The sequence below is a fragment of the Bicyclus anynana genome, chromosome 20, assembly GCF_947172395.1.
Source record: "Bicyclus anynana chromosome 20, ilBicAnyn1.1, whole genome shotgun sequence".
NCBI classification, from domain to species: domain Eukaryota; kingdom Metazoa; phylum Arthropoda; class Insecta; order Lepidoptera; family Nymphalidae; genus Bicyclus; species Bicyclus anynana.
In genome coordinates this window covers 10,092,824-10,119,958 of record NC_069102.1, presented here as the reverse complement: position 1 = coordinate 10,119,958, position 27,135 = coordinate 10,092,824, and the positions used below count along the sequence as shown (strand labels likewise).

At 36.6% G+C, this 27,135-nt stretch overlaps 2 protein-coding genes across 2 annotated transcripts; both read left to right on the top strand.

Moving 5' to 3' along the window:
• The first annotated feature begins 272 nt into the window (after nucleotides 1–272).
• LOC112058020 (alpha-amylase 2-like) lies at nucleotides 273–6,720 on the top strand. Its single transcript, XM_052887952.1, has 8 exons — nucleotides 273–290; nucleotides 690–866; nucleotides 1,608–1,759; nucleotides 2,480–2,660; nucleotides 3,100–3,215; nucleotides 4,156–4,663; nucleotides 5,376–5,576; nucleotides 6,517–6,720. The coding sequence occupies exons 1-8, from the start codon at nucleotides 273–275 to the stop codon at nucleotides 6,718–6,720; spliced, it is 1,557 nt and encodes a 518-aa protein (XP_052743912.1).
• A 2,168-nt stretch (nucleotides 6,721–8,888) lies between these two features.
• LOC112057995 (2-amino-3-ketobutyrate coenzyme A ligase, mitochondrial) lies at nucleotides 8,889–21,090 on the top strand. Its single transcript, XM_024098631.2, has 9 exons — nucleotides 8,889–9,047; nucleotides 12,297–12,457; nucleotides 14,019–14,084; nucleotides 14,548–14,649; nucleotides 15,512–15,719; nucleotides 16,870–17,050; nucleotides 18,079–18,271; nucleotides 19,022–19,199; nucleotides 19,918–21,090. Exons 1-9 carry the CDS (start codon nucleotides 9,017–9,019, stop codon nucleotides 20,076–20,078), a joined length of 1,281 nt encoding a protein of 426 aa, XP_023954399.2. The 5' UTR covers nucleotides 8,889–9,016; the 3' UTR covers nucleotides 20,079–21,090.
• Nucleotides 21,091–27,135: the final 6,045 nt, after the last annotated feature.

Sequence of the window (27,135 nt, the reverse complement as noted above, 5' to 3'; positions counted from 1 at the left end):
TTTCACTCCTATTTGAGGTTCTAAAACTGTTAAGACGTGTGCCCATACTATGGTAAATATAATATTCTTTTTCTAATAAAATTGATTAGGATAGAAACCTAATATATTATATAAAAATTAAAAAAGTAAGTTTAAAAAAAACGAGTAAAGTGTAATGTGAGAATCTATTCTATTAATTTTATTTGTTGTATGAAATGGAATATTGAGTGCCCTTCTCTGAGGCCCTTCCGGACTCTTTGTTTCCTGACACTTATAATTTAAATCAGTGCGATATGGGGTCATCTGACCTCGTATTTTATTTTGCTTACATACTCTAAACAAACGAACCCGCAGACATACGCCTTCAAACATAGATCAGTTGGTTCTTTATTTAGCATTATCAAAAATAAATTCCTTTAACTTAATAAAGTTAAAGGAATTTATTTTTGATAATGCTAAATAAAGAACCAACTGATCCTTTTTTTGGCTTCAATATAATAATATTGAAGCCAAAAAAAGGATTTTAGCGTCTTCAAGAGTTATACGCACCAGGGGAAAGTACAGAAAAATCAGTGCTGCAGTCAGTGTTTTAATCATCTTCAAGGCGAGATTAAACATTAAGACTATTGTGACTTTAAAACTGTTAAAGCTAATAAATATAGGGGTCTGAAGACCAAATCTCCAAAAAATCCAAAATCTATTTTTTCTAGGGGCTACATGGAGTTATAATTGTTGTGTTGGCACTGATAACAGTTATCAGCACACACAAAAATCCACACTATGCTCCGAACAGATCGGTAAACGTGCATCTGTTCGAGTGGAGATGGGATGACATAGCTGACGAGTGCGAACGGTTTTTGGGCCCAAGGGGATTCGGTGGAATTCAGGTAAACAGTTTTGTTTTATTTCTGTTACATCTAAAAATATCTACAAACAATACAGCAATTTATGGATTTGCGTATTTTTGTAACCAGTACAAAAGTTTAATAATTAAATTACGTATATGTACCAGCACAAGAGTTATGAGAGACAGCAGCCAGAGCTGATTGATAGAGCCTTTATTTCCTAATCCTAGTTATCATAGATTTTCTTTCTGTGCACTTGATCGTCGTAGTTACTAGAATAAGATATTTAAATATTGGTCAATTCAGAAATTAGATAGACTTACAGCAGTGGCGTAGCTTGCCCTATATCAAAATTAGTTGGGGGAGCCCAATCCCGCAAATTCCGAAAAATCTCTTGAGTTTTTGATTTAACCTTTTTGATTAACTCTACCACAAAGCCACAAAGTAAAAGTGGTATAATATTTTTTTGTTGTAACATACTACAGTTTTTTATCGCGTGTAGAAAAGGTGAAATAAACAAAAAAAATTCTAATTTTCAAAATTCGTTAAATTTTTAGACTCGCTTTGGTTTAACACGAGAAAAAAAAGATTGCTCTTTTGACTTTTGTAATTTCTAAAATGAAACTCTATACGCACCGTTTTTTTATGTTTTTTTTTTTCGGGAAGCACCTGATTATGGATTAAATTTTATTATTTTTTTATTTTACACGTAAATTACTTGATGAAATAATCTTGATCTTGATGATCTAATCACCTAAAAATATCGAGTCATATTTTTTACAGGTATCTCCTCCTAATGAGAATGTGATTTTAAGAAATTATAATCGCCCCTGGTGGGAGAGATACCAATCGATGTCTTACCAGTTGGTTACGAGATCTGGTGACGAGAGACAGTTCGCTAATATGGTTCGCCGTTGCAATAACGCTGGTGTAAGGTAAGCAGCAAGCAAAAAGTAATCTAATCATCATCTTTATTATCCGAAGGACGACCACTGCTGGACACAGTCCCCTTTAAAGACTTCTAAACAACACCATCTTGAGCCGCCTGCATAAAGCGGCTCCCTGTAAACATTGATATCAAGTCCATTCCAGTCCAAAAGTTTAAAGACGTCTTCGGTCTCCGGAGACATCACAACTCCCTGTCGCACTCCTCGCTTCAATTGGATTCTCGTACATATCGGCATCGGCATCTCGTTAATACTAAAACGCCACTATTGGCGTTTTAGTAGAAACACTTCAATAACAACCTTGTAGTATATTCAGCTTCTCTACAATGGCCTAAACTAAGCCCAGCCCCCTAGCCAATTGGCACGTCGATTCTCTTTCTACGATCGCTAACGCTTCGAAAACTAGAAAGATGTATGGGAATGACATTTGCCATCGACAGATCACGTGATCAAGATCTGTCATTCCCATATATTTTTCTAGTTTTCGAAGCGTTAGCGATCGTAGAAAGAGGTGGAGGCGAAGGAGAGAGGAGGGGGCCTGGTTTCCGAATCTAATCTGTATTTCTTCAGTAATCAGAAAATGACAAAACTTTATAATGCAGCTACAAATTAAACATTTTTGTAGAAATAATAATTAGATTAGATGAAGGTTTTGTACACTGCATCTAAATTAATACATTTAAATTAATAATTAACATCTTTCGGCAGAATTTACGTGGACGCAGTGATCAATCACATGACAGGGGAACCCGCGGAGAATGTAGGCACGGCTGGCAACACTGCGAGATTTAGAGAATGGTACTATCCCGCGGTTCCCTACAGGCGGGAACATTTCAACTGGCCTCACTGTGTTATTCAAGGCTCGGACTATCAAAACAATGCTTGGCGGGTAAGTTTACTTAGAGGTAACTCTGAACCTTACGTTTCTATGAAATTAGCATTCTTTGACTTTTATTTAATTTTACTACTTACGTACTTGTGAAATAAGCAAGAGGTACTAAACTATAGCCTACATACTTATGGAAATATTTTCCTATTAGAGTTCAGAGTAGGGGAGTTTGTGGTGATATAACTTATAAATCCCTTTCCCAAAAAGAGCGACCAGGGCCTGTAGCCATGCGGCACGTCGATTCTCTTTCTACAAACATTATCGCTTGGAAAATTATAAAATGTATAGGCATGAGAGATACGACAACTTGAGAAGAAACGCAAAAATAGAATCGACGTGCCACATGGTTAAGGCTCCTGTCCTGGAAGTAGGCCATGAAAATAGTACCTTATTGTATTTTTATGGTCTATCCTATTAGGTAAAGTATTTTTAATTGCAGGTACGTAATTGCGAGCTAGTGGGACTCAAGGATCTTAATCAAAGAGACGAGCACGTAAGACGCATGATCGTAAACTTTATGAATCACCTCATCGATTTAGGCGTTGCTGGTTTCAGGTAATAATATGGGTAGTAGGCACTTACTAGTTTTGTAGTAATCCTAAAACTATATGTTAATCGTCGAACTTGTACAGGACTACAGGGGCTCAGGTGAAAGCAAAAATGAACAAAATTTTAACCACAATCTCACAACCTGGGGCTTCCCGGAGATAAAAAACATTAAAAAACTGCTAAAGAGATTTTCGGGATTTGTCGCTCGTCTATAGGTTATATTAGCTCGTCCAACTAATTTTGATACAGGGCAAGGCAAGCCACGCCACTGACGGGACGATAACCTAATCGATTTAGGCGTTGCTGGTTTCCGGTAATAGGGTAGTTACTGTAGGTACTTCTTGGTAATAGTCCTAGAGCTCGTTGAACTTATCCGGGGAAGTGTTTATTTCTGCCGTCAACAGAACCAGACGACGAATGAAGGAGAAGGGTTGCCGGTTTAGTTGCACGTTTAGGCACATGATGTTTAAAACCTACGCTTCAAGTTGATTTACACAGGGCGGCACTTTGTAGGGATTGTTCCTTGTCCTGTGACGTTTTACTCTGTTTATAAGCGATGAGATTCCACATACCACTATCCGATATGATGGTTCGTCCGAGGTTTTGCACAAAGAGCCCTGCTATTAAAGCAGCAACTACTACTAATTACTCTTCAGCAGTAAGATATTAAACACATTTTCATAAAATATCGATTGATATAAGAATAACGTATTTTCGGATTACTGATTACGAGTTTCCTCTCAGAAGGAGGGGGGATAGGTTTTAGTCCACCACGCTGGCCCAATGCGAATCGGCAGACTTCACACACGTAGAGAATTAAGAAAATTCTCAGGTATGCAGGTTTCCTCACGATGTTTGTCCTCCGCCTGTTGAGAATCATATTTAATTTCTTAAAATGCACATATTTATAAGTATCTATTAATGATGATTAATTATTCCAAAACAGAATCGACGCAGCAAAACACATGTGGCCTGAAGACCTGCAAGTAATTTACAGCAGATTAAAAAATCTAAACACCGCCCACGGTTTCCCAGCGAACGCTAGACCCTATATTTATCAAGAAGTAATCGATTTTGGAGGTGAAGCTGTAAGCAGGGACGAGTACACTCCATTAGCTGCTGTCACTGAGTTCAAAGTGGGGTTGGAACTTAGCAATGCGTTTAGAGGGAACAACGCATTGCGATGGCTGCAATCTTGGGGACCGCAATGGAATCTCCTGGCTTCCGGAGATGCTTTAACGTTTATCGATAATCATGATAACGAAAGGGGCCATGGCGGTGGTGGAGGGGTTTTGACTTACAAGCAAGGACGTCCATACAGAGCAGCCATTGCTTTTCTTTTGGCTCATCCTTATGGAGAACCGCAGATTATGAGCAGTTTCGCCTTTCTAGACTCTGAAGTTGGTCCCCCTATGGACAGGAATCAGAATATTATACCTCCAGCTATTAATTCGGTAAGCTGTATTCATTTTAGCAAATTGGATTGCTTCATTTAGCTTGATAGCTTTATAACAATTAAATATTAATTAAGTAATGCAAGTATTTAGCATGTAGGACGTAAGTAATTAGACGAATCGCATTTTAGATTATAATCTTCATGACTTTCATGACATGTAATTATTGACTTTCGATGATTTTTATGAGTTAAGACTTATGATACAGAGACGCCTTTTCATTATATTTATATCAATACATGTTTAACAATCATCCCTGTTGCGAGAATTTAGAAACAAAGTTCTCGGAAAGGTGTCCTTATTCCGCACATTGTGGTTTGTTAAAGTTTTAATTAATTCATGTATTGTATGTAGGCACAAAGATTTTATACTATAGACTAGCGGACCCGGGCAAACTTTGCATTGACTTATGTGCACTTCTTTCATATCCCTACCCTACACCTCTATATTATTAGTATAGATAATGTAATTGTAACTCTTGGATTGCAGCGCCATTTTGCCATCTCATTACCAAAGTTTCAAACTTACCCGCACTTCAGTATCTATTTCTTAATTCTCTGCGTGTGTGAAGTCTGCCAATCCGCATTGTACCAGCGTGGATTATTGGCCTAACCCCTCTCATTCTGTGAGGAGACTTGAGACTGTGATGATGACATCATCATTATCAACCCATATTCGGCTGACGCTGAGCTCAAGTCTCATTCTCTCCCAGGACGGTACATGCGGCAACGGCTGGGTATGCCAGCACCGTTGGCGCCAGATCTTCGCGATGGTCGGTTTCCGCAATGCTGCCGGCAGGACTGCCGTCACCAACTGGTGGGACAACGGCAACAGTCAAATCGCCTTCTGTCGGGGAAACAACGGTTTTGTTGCCTTCAATAACAACCAATGGGACCTGAATCTCACCTTGCAGGTTGGGTTTCTCTTTCCTTTATTCCCATGTAAAATGTTATAGATTAAGACAAACTTTTTTACCTTTACCTAAGAATTTGATGGAGCTCTCTCAATATTGTGATGTGACTTTTCATTAAGTCTAATGAGGAAAACTCATTAGTCTTAGTGAAGAGTCACATCACATTATTTGCAACTTTAGTATTACTTAGGGAAAAACGTACCTACAACCGTATTCCCATATAAAATGTTGAAGATAAGTAGATTAAGACAGTTTTTTTTTACCTTTACCTTTAAGAATTTAATGGAGCTCTCTTAATAATGTGATGTGACTTTAAGAGTAATGAGGAATACCCACTAAAACCCAGCGGATCCGGCTTCGTCCTTTGGTGACATCACAGGATCATTTAGCATATTCTACTGTCATGTACCGATGTTTAAACATGTAGTAACACCTAGTAGATATACGGGCATTTAATATTTAGTTTATCGACTGTCGTTTGTTTTCCCTAAGTTTTAAGTCCGGTCGTAGAAAGGGATTGGACATTTCAGCCAAACAATATTTTACGTTTATACCTATTACTTAAATGATTATTAGATAACTAGCTGACGCCGTTTCACCAGCGTGGTTCCAGTTCCCGTAGGAATATCGGGATAATATAAAGCCTGTAGCCTTCCTCGATTAATGGGCTATCTAACACTGAAATATTTTTTCAAATCGGACCAGTAGTTCCTTAGATTAGCGCGTTCAAGCAAACAAACTCTTCAGCTCTCTTTGAAATATGACCAATATTCCCATTCCCCTCCAACTAGTCGGGAAAGCCTGTGCTAAGAGTGGGTACGACACTAGACCAACGGTTCAAGGATTGAACCACCACCCCTCGGTGATGAGTCCGATCGCTCTTACCGTTGAGCTATTGAGGCTATATATTAATTCAGATAATATGATAATATGCTTACAGACGTGTCTCCCAGCCGGCACGTACTGTGACGTGATATCGGGCAACAAAGTGAACAACTCCTGCCAAGGGAAGACGGTCAGAGTCGGCAGTGATGGTCGGGCGCAAATATTTGTAGGCGCTCACGAATACGACATGATGTTAGCCATACATATCGGACCTGAGGTAAGGAGCTCATGGAAATACTCCGTGAAATTTCAAGAGTAGCGTAGCCATGTGGGGTATTTTTGTTTTTTTTTTTTATTTAATACTCTTTATTTGTACACCACAATAAATAAAAGAAAACAAGCAAAACAGAAACATAAGAAATAGTAGAAGGCGGCCTTATCGCTTAGTAGCGATCTCTTCCAGGCAACCTTAGGCTTAGAACTTAATAAGACAACTGTAGGTGATGTGTACATAATAATAATATAAATACAAATAACTACACACTAATACATAAACCATAATACACAAATTATATAATAATAATTAAACAAATAAAAAAACCCGACTGCATAAATTATACAAAAACTGAAAAGAAAATAACAAGCTCAGTCCAGAAGTGTAGAAAGCAATTAGAAAAAAGTCGGGACCTATTATATTGAATAGAATGATTTTAGTCTACATTTTTTTACAGGTCCCGACTGTTTTCTAATTGCTTTCTACACTTCTGGACTGAGCTTGTTTTTTTTCTTTTCAGTTTTTGTATAATTTATGCAGTCGGGTTTTTTTATTTGTTTAATTAATTAATTTATTTCACACCTTTTTAGTTACGATAGATGGTGAATTTCGGATTTATTTGTTGGTTACATGTTACAAAGTACGATAATGTATACCTACGTCCAACCGAGTTTAAGTAAATATTCAAAAAGATCTACGGAACCCTCGGTGGGCGAATCGGACTCGCACTTGTCCGATTTTTATAATCAATATATTTAGTTTAGTATATTTTAGGTGTTATATAACTTCACTTCATAAACCTCGCACCTTATAGTCATCCGCCTCGCGTATTTTGTATAGACAATTAATAAATAACGTTTTTATAATTATAGTTTTTTTTTAAGATGGCTATGATATACCATTTTGAATACCCATGTTGCAATAGTAAAAAAAAAATTTTTTTTTCACCTCGAGTCTATAGCGTCTCACAGTCGTCTTGTTGTATTTTTTTTAATTTTACCTATCTAAGAACACTTGGGTTATTAAGACAAATCTAATGATATCTTAATTACGTAAATCCGTTCAGCGGTTTGGAAGATATGAGGTAATAAAGAATATTAGGTACTTCTTGCAGTCGGGTAATAATACATATCATAAAATAAACTAATAATATGCCTTCATCTTATGCATATTATTCAGCAGTAATATTATGTCCAAAGTTATATTGAACTGGTTCAGTTGGCCATTTCGAAACATACCTTTAGGTTTCATCTCAAGCAGTGGCAGTTTATAATGTTGTACAATGTATATTATTTTTAATTTTAAAGTGTTGGGTGATTGAAAATCTGTTGCCCCAGAAAGACGATTTTTTTTTTCATGTTTCATTAAAATGTTAATACAATATTCTTTATACCTACTTTTCTTTTTTTCAGAGTCGCCTGTAAATATCAGAAACAAGACGATAGCTTATCTTATTATCAAAGGCTAATTAATCTACAAGACATTTTGAAATTAATATAAATATATTTTTTTTAACCAATTTACTACCGAGGAACCAATTTATAAATTAAAAACTTTATTTTTTAATTTGTGTTTGTTTTAATTTTTCTTGTAGGTACGAGCTACGACTATTATAGTCCAAAAAATGTAGGCTGATGATGTTATAAATCATTGGTTACTTCGTAAATGCAAAAAACATGATAAGACGTGGTAATTTTGTTTAAACTTCTAAAAATATACCAAAATCAATAGATGAATTGCATATTAATTTTATTGAAAATTCTATTTAATAATGTACCTACTTAATTATTATCATAAATCACGAACGTTTGCTCATCTCTTTCATCTATATTTCTTTGCTTTTCCTTCCGTAAACCTCCCCTTATCAAAACTTGTTTTAGTACATTTAGGTATTACTTCGTCGAAAATTTCATTTATATTTTCACGCTTTTCTTTTTCTAAATCTCTCCTTACCAATACTTATTTTAATACATATTTTCTTCTAGATTTTCTCGGTTTTTCTTTTTCTAAACCTCACCATTACTTTTGTAAATACTCATTTCAAGAAATACACACATTGTCTATTCTTCATTCATCTAATAGAAAAATCACACAACTGATCGCTCCTAAGAGTTTAAGCCTAGAAAAGAGGATTATATTCAATTGATTCTGTATTATGAGCGGCAGCCGACGCGATCGTTATTGAAAAATCGAAAACAGATTCTTAGTTTAATGAACTAGTTATACCAAAGGTATACTCAAATCAGAGACGTAATCGTAAACAGAACGGTCGACTGGCGTGACTGGTTTACTAAAAGCCGTCTCGAACCACCACGCCCGGCTTGCGCCTTTAGTCGACGCAATGGCGCTAAGGCCTCAACTCCTGCGCATATGTGAGTAAAACTATATTTATCACACGATAATAACATTCCCTATATAATTGAAAAAAAATCATGTAACAAACGACCTAATTCTTGAGTATTTTTAATTAAAACCATATTAAAGTTACTTATTTCGTGTTTGTGGATTGTTTGCATACTATGTTACCACCGGTTTATATGCTAAGGACAACAGCCTGATATTATTATTATGGTATTGGCGTACGTGATTTTTCGCGAAGTGACAAAAGCCTTAAAATATTTTTTTGAAAGTAAACCTAGTGTTTGTTAAAGGACATGGCCGAAAAATGACATTGCGTTTACACGTACTTAGCAAGTGTATTTATATAATAAAAATAGAAAGATGAATTAACACATAATTCTTAACCTCTCTGAACTTCTCAGTTTTTATTTAAAAATAAAAAGATTGCAATATGAATTCGTCCATATCCAATGCTTCTGTCCAAAGAATACTCGCGCTAATTTTAAAAATTACTAGTCCGATTTGAAAAATTCTTTCAGTGTTAGATAGCCCATTTATCGAGAAAGGTTATGGCATATATATAATCCCCGTATTCTTACGGGAACGGGAACCAGGCGGGTGAAACCGCGCGGCGTCAGCTAATAATCAAAATAAAATCCATACCATGCCTAAAGGACTTAGGTGTAGTATCGTGTAAATAACTACATACACATAATTTTTTTTTATGTTTATACGTCTGGTTATATAGAGAGCAACCAATTCATGTTATTAATGAAGCACTATAAAACCTTTTAAAAAATAATCTGATTTAAACAAGCTCATAGGTATTTTAGCACGGTACTGCTAAACATGTAACAATTATTTGTAGGTAGGCGTTATAGATAATAATAAACGAAGATGTACCTAACTTTTTTTTTGCCACATAGAGATCTACAGGTAGGTAACGTACTACACCGCTAAATCGCTTGGGGATACGTCTCGTCGTCTCAATAATTAGCCACTACTAACGATAGGTATCTACCACCAGATCAGAACTTCAGGCCTATTTTGTATATACATTTTAGTGGTTTTAGTAGGTCACATTTTCAGCGGTGGATATTTATCTATATTTTTCTCGGTGTACGATTCTAAATAATTCGATAAAAATGTGGCCTACTATTACTTAATCCATGTCAGGTTACCGTAATAATTCTCAACATCTGTATGATATTGTGAAGCGTCATAAGTGCTTTACTATCAGAATAATTATTTATTTATACTATAAATAAATAATTATTCTTACTTATAAATCTTGCAATACCTAGAGCTCGTCATTATTTGGAAGACGAGCCTACGACGGTCAGCGGCCAGCGAGCCAGCGCGGTTCACCATTTTGCAATGCAACATAGTACATAGAAGCGGACGTTTCGCGCGAAATAAACATGACATGTTTAAGTCTAGTCTGTTGTAATGACAACTTCTGCGAGTTTAATATTTATAGTAATTTAATATACCAATTTTTAGCATCATAAAATACCAAATATCAAATATCATTTGTGTAAATTGAAATTAGTAACTCATACAAAAATCGGCCATGTCCTTTCGTAATGTTTTCGTCCGTGTAATTTTCTTCGCTCTGTTTATATTTTACGTGAATAAAGTAGATTGTAGCTCCGGCTCTTTGAAGGAAATTAGAAATGATTTAGACACCCAGACAATCCAACAAACCAAAAAGTTGTGGATGAAAATCAAACCAGACGATCTAAATTAATGAAAGTGTGTAATAAATAACGAATCTACATATACAAATCATGAGATTAGGTGTTAAAAACGTGTAAATTATTACAAAAATATCTTGTAAATCTCAATTTTCTCACTTTATCTTTTAACAAAACAACAAATACAGTTTTCAGTCTCTACGCTAGGCGCTAGATACGAGTAAATAGAATAGAAATAGACATAAATGCGATAATTTGTAAATTGACTGGCACTGGCCTTGTAAAAATCCACGAGAGTAATTTGCATAGGACAAATAATTGAATTTGTTTGCGTGTGTTATCTGAGGTTTACGACAAAATCATAAGTGCGCGTCGTTCACTTCACTTGCATTGTGTTCAGCGAACAGACGAGATACAGTGCCTTGATCAACGAAACGACAAAAAAGAAGGAAAAGGCCTCGACACAAAACACATAATTATGTACGTACATTTGTTCATTTTGGATGATAATACGCTCGAATGATCTTGATTTAAGACACATTTTTTTGTATTTTAATGTATGCTCCGCATACCATCTGTGCTGACCTTTTTTATAGTTTACATATTGTTATAAAAACGGCGTCTGTCTCTAACATATAGCTGCTAATGAAAAACAAATATGTTATTTGCTTAAACATGTGGTCTCAATTTGAAACTTATAATAATTTAACTCCAAGTAGAATAGCAACTCTACCTAGGTACCCACTAACTAACGGCTCCAAACATTGAATTAAAAAATTGGGTGTAAAAAAATTAAACCTTACATACCTACATCTCTAGAACTGTCTAGAGATTAATTTAAGGTTAATGTTACGGTCAACACTTTTAAGATGAGCTTCAATGAAATAAGTTTAAAATTAAGATAGAACACGAAACAGCAATCCCTATAAAAAAAAAGAATGGTATGACATGGAACTAAAACACACCAGTCTGTTCCAATTTGAGTCGGATTTTTTCTTATTCTTTACATTCCAAAAATTGGAGAGCTTCAAATGATAATGTAAAATCCTTTAACGTTCACCGTCACTTTCATAACCACGTGATTCCAAACCACATAGTCTAAACTGAATCAACAAGAAATTGAGCTTAATTACACAAAAATTTACGATACATTTCATAGAAACTTCAGGCAGCTTGAGACTTCAAAATTGGATACATATTTTTGAAAAAGAATCAATAGGAAATTTAAGTTTAAACTTTAAACTTATCCTAATAACTATACAAATCATACCCACGTGGAATGGTGGCAAGAATACTGGCTGCATTTCAATGTTGGACAGCCAGACTGATCCTTTGCAGTAGGTAGCAGTAGGTAGGTAGATAGTACCTATCTTTCTTTACGTCTTTCTGCAGAGCTAGATTAAGGAAACTCGACGCCCTAAGCAATCATCCCATATGGATCTATGTATCATTACGTGAACTACAAAGAGTTTGAAATTGCTTAAAATTTCGAGTGCTCGTTTTTTTTCTCGGTCGTCTATGTCGCCCTAACACCTTGAGCAATTGCTTAAACATCTAATAGGCTAATCCAGGACTGCTTTCTAGTATCCAATGGATCTCAAACTCGGCAGTTGCACGAGTTGAACAGAAAGGAGAGGGCAGGCGTCACCAAGTTACGAGAGGTGCTAGAGGACAGACTGCAAGAGATCAAGAGAGCGAAGACGTGGAAACATGAACGCGTACTCACTTCACCGCAGGATACCAAGGTCTATTATATTATTATCACTTTATTTGAACTAGTTGACGTGTCTTCATCACCAAAAACCCATAATTATTCCTCTAACTGTTGGGCACGTGTCTCCTCTCAGAATGAGAAGGGTTCTAGCAGACTTCACTCAAAATTCTTAGGTACGCAGGTTTCCTCACGATGTTATTCCTTCACAGTTTGAGACACGTGATATTTGTGAACGTGAATAAAACACTTAAATCTTGATAATCGTAGACAGAGAAGTAGGTAAGTATCTAAATTGAGTTCGCTACAAATATAGGTACATTACCTCAACGTATATAATTATCGTTGCATTACTTATAATGATATTCTCTGCTCTACATCAAAAACAATTAGGTATAATGATGCTTTTCGCTTAAATCATTTGTCCCATCGTCCTCTTAAAATACTATTCGTACCTATGTAGGTAATAGCTATCGACCAAGGACTGTAAATTATCTTCTATCCTATTAACTTCAAATTGTAACAGTCACGCAGAGTCTCTCGCCATTCGGAAAATAGTACTTTATGTAGGTCTGTTAGTACCTACTCGTGTAGGTAATTCACACAGTTGCAAAATCATTCAGTTCATATCAGTTACTTTTTCATTTTCTGCCTTAATCCCTAATCCTAACCCTCACATATTAGTCATCAATAACAAGCCTCATTCGTCAAAGACGTATGTCATTCGCCAAGCAAACTTGTACCTCTTCCAAGTTAGTCCTCTTACATCTTAAAGTGTATTAGTGTATAATCACTTAACATCAGCCCCTGTAGTGCCCAAGTTTCTCTTTCTACGATCGCAAACGCTTCGAAAACTAGAAAAATGAATGGGAATGACGGATCTGTCGTCGGCGATAGCAAATGTCTCAAAATGAGAGGCGTTAGACTAATAAGTCCACGTCCAGCACGCTGGCCCAATGCGGATTGGCTGATTTTGCACATGTAGAAAATTAAGAAAATTCTTAGATACGCAGGTTTTCTAACGATACTTTTCCTTCACCGTCGGAGAGTGATAGTATTATAGTAGTGATAAGTATTTTTCTTAGAAAAGCACATACCTAACTGGGAAGTTGGAGGTGCATTGTAATCCAGGACTGGATTTGAACCTACGCCCTCCGTATTGTCGGTCATATCCACTGGGCTATCACGGCATATCAGTTTTAGGTACTGAATAAGAAATGTTTCGAAAATCAAATCGCAAAAGTTTTGGAACACTGCCAAAAGTTGAGATATTGTAAAAACTCAATGATTGCTTCGTTTAATATCAGTTCAAGGTCATCGTTCGATTCATTTCTATTAATAGGTAATTATGTACAGTGTAGGTACACCTATAGTCTATACCCCTAGTAAATATCAGTTTGTTTAGTTTTCTCTACTCAAAAGACACCTAATAAGTCATTCTTCATCATTATCAGCATATTTTAATGACCCAATTTAGGACCAGACTTTCCACTTTACAGGCGAGGGGATATGAAGAGCACACTGCTCCATTGTGGGACTCTAAAGACACCCAATAAGTAGGTACTTAGCTACTAATCTATTTTTTCTCTTTGTAGGTGACAGTACAGGGTACAAAGGGAGAGTTCCTGAACTTCTGCGCGAACAATTATCTAGGATTATCAGTAAGTACAGTTTTAGCATTATCATCTTCATCAACAAACTATTTTATAGGCCATTCTAGGACCACATCTCTCTCCTTAGAAACAGCGTTTTGGAGCTTTATTCCACCATGTTACTCCATTGGCTTAAGTGCTTATGGTATTGATACTGTAACAATTACTATAGACTTTAATAATAATGACCGACAGCATAACGTACTCTCCGAGGCACGGACGGGGGTTTTCCCGACTCTATGCTGTTAGTCTAATAGAAAAATTTTTGGAAGTAAGATAAACTTAAGACTAAACTCACCATCTAAAGCCTTAGAGTAGGTACACTAACGATTAGACCAAAAAAGATAATATTACTATTTACTTTCTCTCATAATACCCAGTAAATTTAAAATTACGGTTAGTTAGTAATTGTAAAACAAAGAATAGGTCCCTGAAGTGACTCTGTGTATTAAAAGAAAAAAAATATTTTCAGAACCATCCTGAAGTAGTGGAAGCAGCTCGCGAAGGTTTAAAGAAATATGGCGCTGGACTGAGCTCTGTCCGGTTTATATGCGGGACACAGACTATACACAAGGTAAGTATCTACCTACTCCAACGACCTTTATCATCGACCTACTCGTATGTTGAACCAACACCCAAAAGAATATATTACTCTAAGAGAGCCCTACGTATACGTCCATAGTTTCATACTCGCATGACAAAAACATTCTTGATGACCCACGATCTAGCTAATCATCATAAATATTTAACAGAAGAAAATCATCATGGGTTAGGTTTGCAATTTACGGACATCTTCTATACTGCGCTGGGCTTCGCCCGTCGAATTGTATTATGGATCCATTAACCATAGTTTGATATATGGGAAAACATATCTTTTGAACTGAAACAAAGGGATACCTACTTTATGTTACCACAAATAAGCATGTCACAAGTATGTTCCAAGTGGCGAGAACAAAGATTTTCACTATTTCTCATCGACGTAGATGACATGTTACTTTCTATTCCACAAAATTAATAGCAAATAGATTGTGTCGTTACGTTTATCCCATTAGGAAGGCCTAAACCTCAAGGGTGTTCTGATGGCAAGATATTCGTCTCATCTATTCAAAAAAAGCCTCATTTATTTTTTTCAATATCTTATGAGCTCCCAAACTGTTGTATGCCCATTTCCCATAGAGCACTGCGAACTTTTACGTTGGCGATTACAATACATGATAGACTTTTGGAAATCGACTAAAATACAACATTTTTACTTCTCTCTCTCTACAGTCGTTCCTTCATTACTGAAGATCGTGGTCCTGGTAAGATCCTAACCTCCTACGGGTCCACGCCTTCCAGCGGCTTCTGTTGGTGGCCATTCCTGCTATCGTGTAGAACTTCGCCCCTATATCCTCCTTCTTATTATTTGATCTTCCTCCTAATTATTTTTACTTCAGGAACTAGAAAATCGTCTCGCCCAGTTCCACGGTCGCGATGATGCGATCCTCTACGGGTCGTGCTTTGACGCGAACGCTGGTCTGTTCGAGTCGATGCTGACTCCTGAAGATGCGGTGTTTTCTGACACTCTGAACCACGCCTCAATCATAGACGGCGTGAGGCTGTGCAAAGCGCAGAAGTTTCGATATCCTCATAGAGATCTCAAGGGTATGTACTGCTTTTATGACAATATCTAACACGTCATTATCATCGTATACGATCCCCGAACCGAAATGCGATAGCCGCTATGGACCTACCTACATTGGCGTATCTAGGATTATTTCCTAGCGCCTGGCCCCCGAAATCAAGTCTCCTATTAGTATCATAATAGAATTCTATATCGGTCGCCTAGAATCCTAGGATGGGCACAGGTCCATTCTAGGGTGGGCATGACCCACCCGGCCTCTCTCTGTGTATACGCCTATGATAACCTAGCATGTAATACAGCACATCTTAATATAATAAATTTTCAGATAATTTTTACCAAATATTTAATTACCATCACTTGCTTTTTTTATGGAGAAAGAATACAATAAGGAACATAAGCTAACTTATCCTAATAACTATACAAATCATACCCACGTGGAATGGTGGCAAGAATATTGGCTGCATTTCCGGATTGGGCAGCCAGGCTGATCCTTTGCGTAAAAAATGAGCCAGCTCTTTTATCACCAGTCGAGGCAACTAGCCGCGGGAAAAGATACGGAGATTTTTTTTGGCATTGCGACTCCATAGCCCAAGAGTCTCCATTGCTAAAAAAAACAATAAATATGACTGTATAATTTACTTGCTTGACGGAAGATGTAATTTTCAGTTAAGTAGGTACTTATTTTTTAATGTGACGTCACGTCTTTCGCTTCATGTTCGTAGTCGTTACACAAATAAGTATCACCAGTGTATGAAAATTGACGTTGCAGATTAAAGTGGTTTTCACCATTATCATCATCATCATCCAATGAACTGCCATAGGCTTCTTGTAAGATGATGCCATTGACTTCAAAACACCTAGGACCACTTAGTAGGGGGTCAAGAAATATATACTGCGTATTATTTAAATACTGATTTTTTACTTTTCGAATTCGAACTGCGGCTGTTGCTGGATGTCGAATTTAACCTCTATTTGTTTGAGAGTTTGACACTCAGCGGGTGAATGATCCCCTGGGGGTGCCCCTACAACGTCTATGAATTCCACTGTAAAACACAATTAAAATATCGTCAGAATGTGTCAAAACATAATATATTTAGTTTTGATCTACTTAAACTAAGTAGACAAATTTTATTTAGACTTGAATCTGCATGAAAATTTGTTTCATTTCAGAGTTAGAACACTTGCTGGCTCACAGCGAAGCGAGGCTCAAACTGATCGTGACAGATGGAGTTTTCTCCATGGACGGTACGGTGGCGCCTATTCAAGGACTGAGAGACTTGGCCGACAAATACAGAGCGCTACTGGCTGTAGATGACTCTCACGCTACTGGATTTTTCGGTGAAACTGGGAGGTAAGCAATAAAACAATGGTTAACTGTAATCAGTGGCGGGTATGGCACAGATTTAATGTTGGCAAGGCATTTTTGTTTTTACACATGTTAAGCCTTCGGAGCCCAGTGGATAATATGATCTCTGTCTCCGATTCCGAAATATGCAAGTTAGAATCCGATCCGGGGCATGCACCTCCAATTTTTCAGATGAGTGCATTAAAAGAAATCAAATACCACGTGTTTCAAACGGTGAAGGAAAAACATCTTGAGGAAACCTGCATACCTGAGAATTTTCTATATTATCTACGTGTGTGAAGTCTGCCAATCCGCATTGGGCCAGCGTGGTGGACTATTGGCCTAATTGATGATGATGATGAAGCTATCAGCGTCTGTCCCTTTTATCACTAGTATCTGCGGTAGTGACTGATAGCGATTCATACATCTCTACACTAAGCCCAAAAACTTGTACCTATATTTAAGCAGAGTAAGGAGTCTAAGGTCTATCCGCTAAGAAGAAAGGCCAGGACCCGTAAGTGGGTCAAATAAATAGGCTGATAAAGGCATATTTATGCGAGGCTAGTCACGAGTACGAGCAATGTATTCTGTGCTTCTACTCCAATATATTATGTGTTTTTGCTTTTCTACTTATTATAAAGAGGAAAAGTTTTTGCTATCTACTAAACCGTTTTTGAAAATTCTTTTAACACTAGAAAACCAATTCATCTGTGAGTATCGCAGTAATTTATCCTCGTATTCTCACGGGACGGTGCGTCGGATAGTAATTAATAATGATGAATGATTACATCTATTTATACCACAGAGCAGGTCGATTCTCTTTCTACGTAGCAAACGTTTCGAAAACTATAAAAATGTATGGGAATGACAGATCTTGATCACGTGACCTGACGATAGCAAATGTCATTTCCATACATTTTTCTAGTTTTCGAAGCGTTTTCGATCGTAGAACGAGAATCGACGAGCCACTTGGCTACAGGAGCAGAAAACGCTAAAGCCAACGCTTTTACTTCTAATATCCGTGATTTGTACAGAGGTACAGAAGAGTACTGCGGCTTGAACGGTGCAGCGGACATCATCTGTTCCACCCTGGGCAAGGCGGTGAGCGGCGCGGCGGGCGGGTACACCACGGGGCCCAAGGAGCTGGTGACCTTGCTGAGAAACGTCTCCAGACCCTACTTGTTCTCTAATGCACCTCCACCAGCTATTGTCACGGCTTCTTTGAAGGTCAGTCAGTTCTATGTTAGTAACATCGTCATTGTCAGCTTATTTAAACCACTACAGGGCGAGACTCTCCTTTTTGATATAGAAGGGATGTGGAGCTTCCAATGTTCGCGTTCACATCGGAACAGCGTGGCACGATGTTCCAGTGCGGGTTGAAGTGGGTGGTGGTAGTTCTAAGGGTGATAAATTCTAAACCGACTTTTTTAAAAAGGAGGAGATTCTCAACTCGACGCGTATGTTTTTTTTATTTTTTTTTCAAATGTTTGTTTCCTCATAACTTCGTAATTTATTATCCAATTTTTAATTTTTTTTTTTTGATTGAAAGAGTATATTTCCAGATTTTCATTTAATTTTTATGAAAATCCGTTTCGTAATTTTGTGTTAAAATAAAAATAACTGAAATAAATGAACGATATGGATATGGATGTAAATGGATGGATATGGATGAAATAAATGAACGATATGGATATGGATGAAAATGTTATATTTATTTTATACTAGCGGACGCCAGCGACTTCGTCCGCGTGGAGTTCAGTTTTTCACAAATCCCGCGGGAACCATGAATTTTTCCGGGATGAAAAGTAGCCTATGTGTTAATCCAGAGTAAAATCTATTTCCATTCCAATTCCATTTTAGCCAAATCGCTTCAGTAGTCACAGCGTAAAAGAGGAACAAACATACTTACACACTTACACAAAAATTTTCGCCTTAATAATATTAGTGTGATATAAAAATCACCAATCTTGTTTCCAGTCTCTGGACCTGGTGGAAAACAGCGGCGTACTCCGCGAACGCCTCCGTGAGAACACTCGCGTGTTCCGCGAGGGGATGAAGGCGGCTGGACTGACCGTGGCCGGAGACGAGCATCCGATTTGCCCCGTCATGGTGGGCGAAGCGCCGCTGGCGGTGGACCTGGCTGCCGGAATGTTGGGTAAGATCCATCCATCCATTGTTTTTGGAGTTTACTCCATAAGAATCGATTTTTCATATATTATAGCCCCCGGTAAGAAAAAAATATGGGCAGTAAAATTCGATAAATGAATGACAGTGTTACGTTTTTGTGCGCAACCTATTCTGCGCCATTTTCACCGTAAGCTGCCACCAACAGCGTGCACGCCGCCGCCTGTTGTTCCTCGATGCGCACCTTTTACTTTTCAGGCGTGAGTATTGAGACGTACATAGTATATGCTGCGGGGCAATATACACCTATTTAGACAGTCGATCTGAAAGAGTAAACTTCATTCTTGCGTAGGAGCTGACACACACTTTTATTTTAATAAATAAATAAATAAATAAATAAATATAAATAAATATACTTGAACAATACACATCACTATCTAGCCCCAAAGTAAGCATACAGAGTAGCTTGTGTTATGGGTTTAATGTACCTACCTGTACCACAGAAAACATATGTACAAGTACCTATACTCGTATGCAAGTGCTTAGCTGCAATCACGCCTGATGGTAAGCGACGCAGCCTATGGTGGAACACGCTTGCCGAGGAGATGGCTATTCACTCTTGACTTGAAGATAGGTACGTGCTTGCTAGTACGTGGTCTCCACTCCACCTTTGAGTTATACGAGGATATATTTAGATTACGTGACACCCTATAAGTCCTAATGAAGCTAATTTCGTTTAAATATTCCAGAGCGCGGTATATACGTAGTGGCGTTCAGTTACCCCGTAGTGCCGAAGGGTGGCGCCAGAGTGCGCGTACAGCTCAGCGCGGCGCACACGCTCGAAGACGTCGGCCGAGCCGTGCAAGCCTTTGCCGACGTGGCCAGGAACATCGGTCTTGTTAAATCGTGAACTAATTCATTGAAATGATTGATATTTACCTATATACTACATCTAATTCATTCGCATGATACATTGACATACAATAAAAGGACAATCGTGTAGAAAATTTCACTTAAAATCTGACCAATTTTGCTTTGACAGTTTTAGAATTATTGGTTAAAGGCCTTTAAATATAGTCCAATATTCAATAAAATTTCAAATTCAGAGCAAATTCAACCTTAAGGATTGAGTTTAAGGTTGAATTTGCAAATGCGAATACTTGAATTGAGTGCCAAGAAATTGTGTTTGGCTCTCATTGAGTGGGGACGTTTTTTGGTCGCTGATTGTGCATTCACTTTTTAATAGGAGATCGATGGCAAGATATTATGTTGTTGATATATGAGTTATGCTAACCCTACTGTACTATGACGTCACAAAGTTATTACTATTTTTTGTCTTATAAACTTCGAGCAAACATTCGGATTCACTCATTCGCTGTGGCAGCCTGCAACATATTGTGAAATCATTAATTATGACGTCTAATTCGTTTTTCATTAACATCAAGCAAGCAGTTGCTTTAAACCATGAGTTATGACGTCATCAAGCTATAACTACACATAATATATTGTTTCATAACTTAAAATTCAAGCAGGCATTTGCTCCAAGCATTGAAAGCGTCAGCTATGACGTCATATTGTTATTTTTTGTCTTACGCTTCAAACAAGACTTTGGTGACGTAGGAACAATGAATTTGTTAAATCGTGAACTGTATCTAATTATTACAGTTTGTCATTTTATGTTACATAAAATAATAAAATATATACAAGCATTCGCTCACAAAAAATACAATTGAAAATTTTAATTACTATTACAAATACATAAGTATTTGAAAGATGTATTATATTTTTATAATTATCCTATGTATTAAATGTATATGGATGTATGATGACGAGATGATGAGCATGTATCTGATGTCGGTATATTATGATAACTGCCCTATTTGTAAATATTTTTTTAATAAAAATAAAATATATCAAAAGCGCTACTTATTTTCATTTATGGTTTAAGACATTGATTCCCAAATTGGTTAAGTTTGACTCCCTGGAGTCCACAAAAAACTCCTCGGGGGTCTACGTCGGAGTCACCAAATAATTTGTGTAATAATTGGGGGTCTACAATTCGTAACCGGAGGTCCATCTACATTTATCTGGTTTTATAGTGGTTTACTACTCCACTTATGTATGGATTGTCTACTCATGTATGGATTGATTGGTTCCTTGCACTGTAATTAATTAAATTAATTAAAACTAGTTAATTATCATTCTCTTCTTTTTCAAATACTGTTCGTTCTTGGGTGGATACAGCCGCAGCGCAAGTTAGCGTAGTTAGAGCTAAATTTTTAATGTTTTGTAGACTTGTACAAACTTCAAAACTCTTATTTATTTAAAAAAAAGTCTAGTTTTCAAGCATTTTTGAAACGTCAGGTCTGTCCATTTGTTCTGACTCTATCACCGGTTCGGAAAATAAAATTTTATGTAGAAATGTAGCAGAGGGTCCACCGGATCCACTAAGATTTTGAAAGTGGTCTATGAGAAAAAAAGTTTGGGAACCTCTGGTTTAAGAGCCTGAAATTACCAGACCTTTGTAATATTATAAAAGCTGGAAAGAACATTATTTTCTCATACCATAGATAAATAAAATAGTAAATAACAAGTTAAGATCATGATGGCTTTCGGAGGTAACAGGTTTCAAAGGTCAAGCCTCAATAATCGAAGTATAATATTATTTTTTTATACCTTCTTAGTTCTTGGGGATAATATCATGCTATCAATTGTCAGATATTTAGCTTTGTGGCAAGAGCTTTACAGCTCTAAATATGTGTATATTATGTGTGATATTATCGAAAATCCCATGTTATCCCGTAATCCGACACTAGTTTTTTGCAAAAGTCAGAATATAGTAGTGCGATTCACGCTTTACATCTTAGGAAGTTTCATCGTCGTTCACTGCAGGACATAGGCCTTTTGTAGGGACTTCCAAACATCACGATACTGAGCCAGGGAATCCCTGTGACTCGCTTGATATCGTCAGTCCACCTGGTGGTCGACCAACACTGCGTTTACTAGTACGGGGTTGCCATTCCAGCACTTTGGGACCCCAACGTCCACCGGCTCTTCGAACTATGAGGAACGAACTGTGATTATTAGAAAGTTTACGTTTGTCTTTTTAGAATACCAAACTATCTAACTATACTAAACTGGGACCTCATAAACTGAATAAAACAATTTTGTTTTGTAATAATAATTGATCTATTAACAATAATTTATTACAGTAATAAAACTCACACTTTCATTGACAACTCGTAACACAATGTGCACGTATTATTAAATCTCTCTACACTCACGTAAAATTACGTTTATTCTATAATTATAATTAAATTATTTACATTGGTATCGTATGAGTTTACACTCATGTAGATCTAGACACATCAACGTCATATATCGTAGAAAAAAAGACATTCTATCAACCAATAGCTCTCTTATAGTACAAGATCCGAGTGAAGAAATATATACCCTCATCTGTTATTTATGGGATAACATTGACATATTACAAATAGGTTGCCTAGTAATTGAGGCCGGAATTAAATTATATTTTTTTACATTTTATTTATTTAATCTACTTATAGCGCTCGCCACGGATCTTTATGTTTGTGAAGTTAGCTGCGGAATGAGTATGCGATTAGTACAGACGCGAACACTCCCCGCACGCGCCGTTTGTACCGTTATTGATTCGTTGCGTAGTAATTTGTTGCTAACTTCACAAACACAATACGAGTATTTCGTGTCGGGCACTGTACCTTATGGGTTAGAAAATAGTACACTAGTTAAAAGAATATACACACAACAGAAATTAAAACGTAAAGGTTGCCTGCTTTCACAATGCAATTATGGGGTAGCCAGATATAAACAGTTGAGTAATGTTATAGGTATACTCTCATCAGTTATTTAATCGTCTAATATGCCAAATGAAAGATTAATTTGTACTTAATTTAACTGTATTAAGTTGCCTTTGATCTAGTTCATAGTTTCCTAGATTTTGTATGACAAATGTGTCTGGCCGCAATTTAACGAGGCAGACTATTTGCAATGTGTCACTGTGAATATCATTTATTATTTATCACTGATGAATAATAGATGAGGGCATATATTTCTAATGCCGGGTCTTAGACTATTTCGTCCTAGAACAATGAAAGAGATATCGGCTGTTATTGGTCGACAATATTGTCTTTTTCTCTAGACGACATATGTGGTTGACGTATCTTAGGTTTACTGATCACTGTTGTTTCGTATAACTTATAAGGGTGGATACAGACTCGACGTTTTTACAGTTCTAGCACTTTTATAAGTTTCATCGGTAAAGTGTCCTTGCGCGGAAAACCCAAAATCTAAATCGTTTAATTCAAGTAGGCTTAGTTTAGCATTTTCAAACGTCAAGTTTGACTATAAAATATCGTTGATTTTTAAACTTTGCCACCGATTCAAAAGGCAGGTTCTGCTATCCAGTCAAATCGAGTGGGTTAGGTTGACTTTAAATTACTAACTCCTTAAGAGTGACCTTAGTACCTTCGATAAATTAGATATATCCATAAAAAGGCCATTCGCTTTATGACATTAAAAATAACTACGCTTAGTTTACAAGTAATTTTGCACTTTTGAAATATCAGTTTTGTCTGGTTGTAATGTCTAGAGACCCTACTACCGATAAGCTTCTATGCCAACTAGCCCAGGGACTCCGAACATGACATTCGTAATTTTGGGATTTTTAAAAATTATGACTTATGCTCAAATATATTATTGTATCTTATAAAAGAGGTAGAACTGTGCTTACCTAATAAATAACCTCAACGTTATCAACAAACTTTCTCATCATTCAAATATATTTTGGTCATTTAGTATTTCTTTATGTTGGCAGTTACAAGATATCGAAATTACAAATCAATATTATTTAAACAATCAAAAATCAATGCAACCTGTTCATTATACATATTACATATATTTTTTAGTTCAATGGGAATTCGTCTCACAAACAGTGAAGCGAAAAGGAGGATTATTCTGTAACGATGTTTTATGTAACTCACAAATGCGAATTAAGAATTCACCTCTTTCTCTTTCTATAGTATCGTATTAGACAGAGAGAGATATAGGTGTATTCGAAACACTTGCGAATTATACAAGGCATCGTTACAGAATAGCCCTCTTGATTTGTCTTTTATTTTACTTATTATTTGTTTTTTTTTTTGTAAATACGTGTTTCCAAATACCCGTACTAATTTTTGTATCGCGTCGCACAACTAACCGCGTGTAAGACTTTATTGAGATCTCTTTCGTTGACTTTCGTTAACTGGCGGTACAAAGTCAATCTCGATCGGGATTGACACAAAATCCAATAACTAATCAATAATTTGCTTATAGCTTGGCGAGTTCATTGATGACACTCTCTTGACATGTGAAGTCGTGCCGCGCGGGGCAGAGGGAAGAACTGCTCGGATATGAAGTCGAGCGCGCAAAGCATCGCTAATCCCCAGGCTATTTGCAGCACAATGCTAAGCTGGAACCTTTTTCAAGGTTGTGCCAAATATGACATAGTGGTGTTCTGATGCTTTGACTACTTTTGGTTTTGACTTATCTAAGTGTATCAGGCACTACAATAGTGTGGTTATGTGTTGTTAAGTGTGGCACAATTTTAAAATAAATCTTTTTTCTTTTAAATATGACAAATATTCTATTTTCCATCTTTGCACCATTTAAATAGTTTTTATATAACTATTTTAATAGTTTTAAGCTTTAACCTTTTAATTTATCCCGCTAATATTATAAACGCAAAAGTTTGTTTTAATAGATGTATGTCATCTATTAAAACAAACTCTCACTCTCACGCTGAAACTATTGAACCCATTTGGCTGAAATACTCCCGCGAAACTATGGTTTATAATTAATTTTGTTATGTGTATAGCCAAAAAAAGAGTAGAAATTAATAGAGGCGCCACTATCGCCAATATGGCAACACGAATACGAAAAACGTAAACGTAACCATAACAACATAAACTTCAAAGCCGACAGAAAAATCATTTTTGACAGCATAGACACCAACAACTGACACGTTGAACAGTGTAGTAAGAGGGAAAAGATTTAGTTCCGTTTCTACACTTTTTTGCCAAGCTGTACATTAAATTTTACTTCAATTAGTCGAAATTCGTAAATACTCGAGTTAGGAGTGGGTACATCGTTAGTCAGTGTTGAGTCTCGAGTTATTGACACCCAATGGTATATTGATCACGATCGATATTGACAGCCCGCTCGTATTCGTACGAAACAAAACGAATATGGAATTTGAAAAAGTCCAATTTGAGCGCCATTTACATAATCTCTTCTAATACAAAACTTTGCGACCATACTAACATACTGATATATTAGGTAACAAACACAGAAACCGTGGCGGAGTTGAAAATGACTTTAGCGTCTCTATAACTCTATGATCTATCTGTCTATGAAATATAGCATTCTCAAGCAATAATAACAATAGTTTTTAATATTTCGAACGATTATCATTGACAGGTATAGCCAATAGACCTGATATAGTGCTAGTCTATCGGTCAGTGCGTCGTGCAATAGTTGTTGATATTGCAGTTCCACATGACGATAATCTGGTTAAAGCCGAAAAGGAAAAAGTATCAAAATACTTGGACCTTGCTCACGAGATTACCGCCATGTGGAATGTTGAGTCAACTATTATTGTTCCGATAGTTGTTTCAGTCAATGGTCTTATATCGAAAAGCTTCGACCAACACCTTAAGAAGCTTTCGCTTAACTGTTGGATCAAGAGTCGGATGCAAAAGGCAGTGATTCTTGAGACGGCGCGTATTGTGAGGAGGTTCCTCACTCTGGAACCCTGACCACCGGTTGCTTGGGCACTCAAATGTCCCGCAGCGAGAGGGTGGATTTTTTTTGTTATAAAATTTTAATAGTGTTTTGTATTTCATACTTATATTGACATTGTTAAAAATTAAAAAAAAAAACTAATAAATAAATGAGAGATAAAAATAGTTTTTTGATATTCAGTGTTTTTAATATGTTATCGCCGCGTTGCAACGACTTGCGATACGGACGGCTTCAGTGTGCTCGTGGCGTTCGAGCCGTCCACATCTCTTGTTGTGTAATTCTTTATGGGTTACTTGGGATAGGCGGGGAGAGTGACTTGAGTGGAAAAGGGGAGTGTTTGTTAACAGTCAAAGGACCCTTTAACCCTACACACAACGTTCACGAGTGTGTGACTTCACTCAAGGTCATTCTAGGCCATTCTAGAGTTTTATTTTGGTTAAAGTTTGATTTGTTAATTAAGTTGTCCTGACAAATGTTGTGAATCATACCTTTGTTCAACATTAGTTTTCTTATTTTTGTAATCACTTCTGAGTCTGCTAAAAAATATGTTTTTTTTTCTTTACAGAATAGTGATGCCAAATGATTACTCTTGCACTCCTTGTTATGGTTGATAAGGTAATTGGATCTTTCATTCGGTTCGAGGTTATCGATTGGTTCAAGTGTTGATTGTTTCAATAATGCCTCATTTATACAGGGTGTCTCGTAATTAATGGATAACACGCCAATGGTAGATACACCACCTAATTATCTAAAAACTAATTTGAATAGTTTTCCAAAAATCCCTAGGGTGACCAAGTTATATTTTTCAACATTTTCTACCTTGAATCATTTTTTCAATGATATAGCTGCTGTAATTAAAATTTCAAAGATCTATTTTTTGTTGAGAAAACTATTTTTATAAATAATGTTTTATTTGGTTTGTAGAAGAAGCTTTGAGTGCAATAATTATTTTTCTTTCATTAAGAGATTTTAAAAAAAATTGTCCTGTAAAAAAAATGTACGCCACTGAAGTGTACTATTTTTTTAAAAACTTGTACACTTATTGAGGTTTGTAAATTGGTATAAAACTAAAGTGTGCAACTCCAATTTTTTTTTTCAAAATGTATAACAATATCTAGGTGTCATTCGTTCATTTCATCTAAATTGCA

Excerpts from the sequence above, each read along its gene's own strand:
- LOC112058020 (XM_052887952.1), top strand. Across the intron at positions 867-1,607 it reads GGGGATTCGGTGGAATTCAG|GTATCTCCTCCTAATGAGAA; the intron begins GTAAACAGTTTT and ends TATTTTTTACAG. Across the intron at positions 1,760-2,479 it reads TGCAATAACGCTGGTGTAAG|AATTTACGTGGACGCAGTGA; the intron begins GTAAGCAGCAAG and ends ATCTTTCGGCAG.
- LOC112057995 (XM_024098631.2), top strand. The coding sequence starts at position 9,017 with ATGGCGCTAAGGCCTCAACTCCTGCGCATAT. Across the intron at positions 14,650-15,511 it reads GGACACAGACTATACACAAG|GAACTAGAAAATCGTCTCGC; the intron begins GTAAGTATCTAC and ends TTTTTACTTCAG. Across the intron at positions 19,200-19,917 it reads CCTGGCTGCCGGAATGTTGG|AGCGCGGTATATACGTAGTG; the intron begins GTAAGATCCATC and ends TAAATATTCCAG.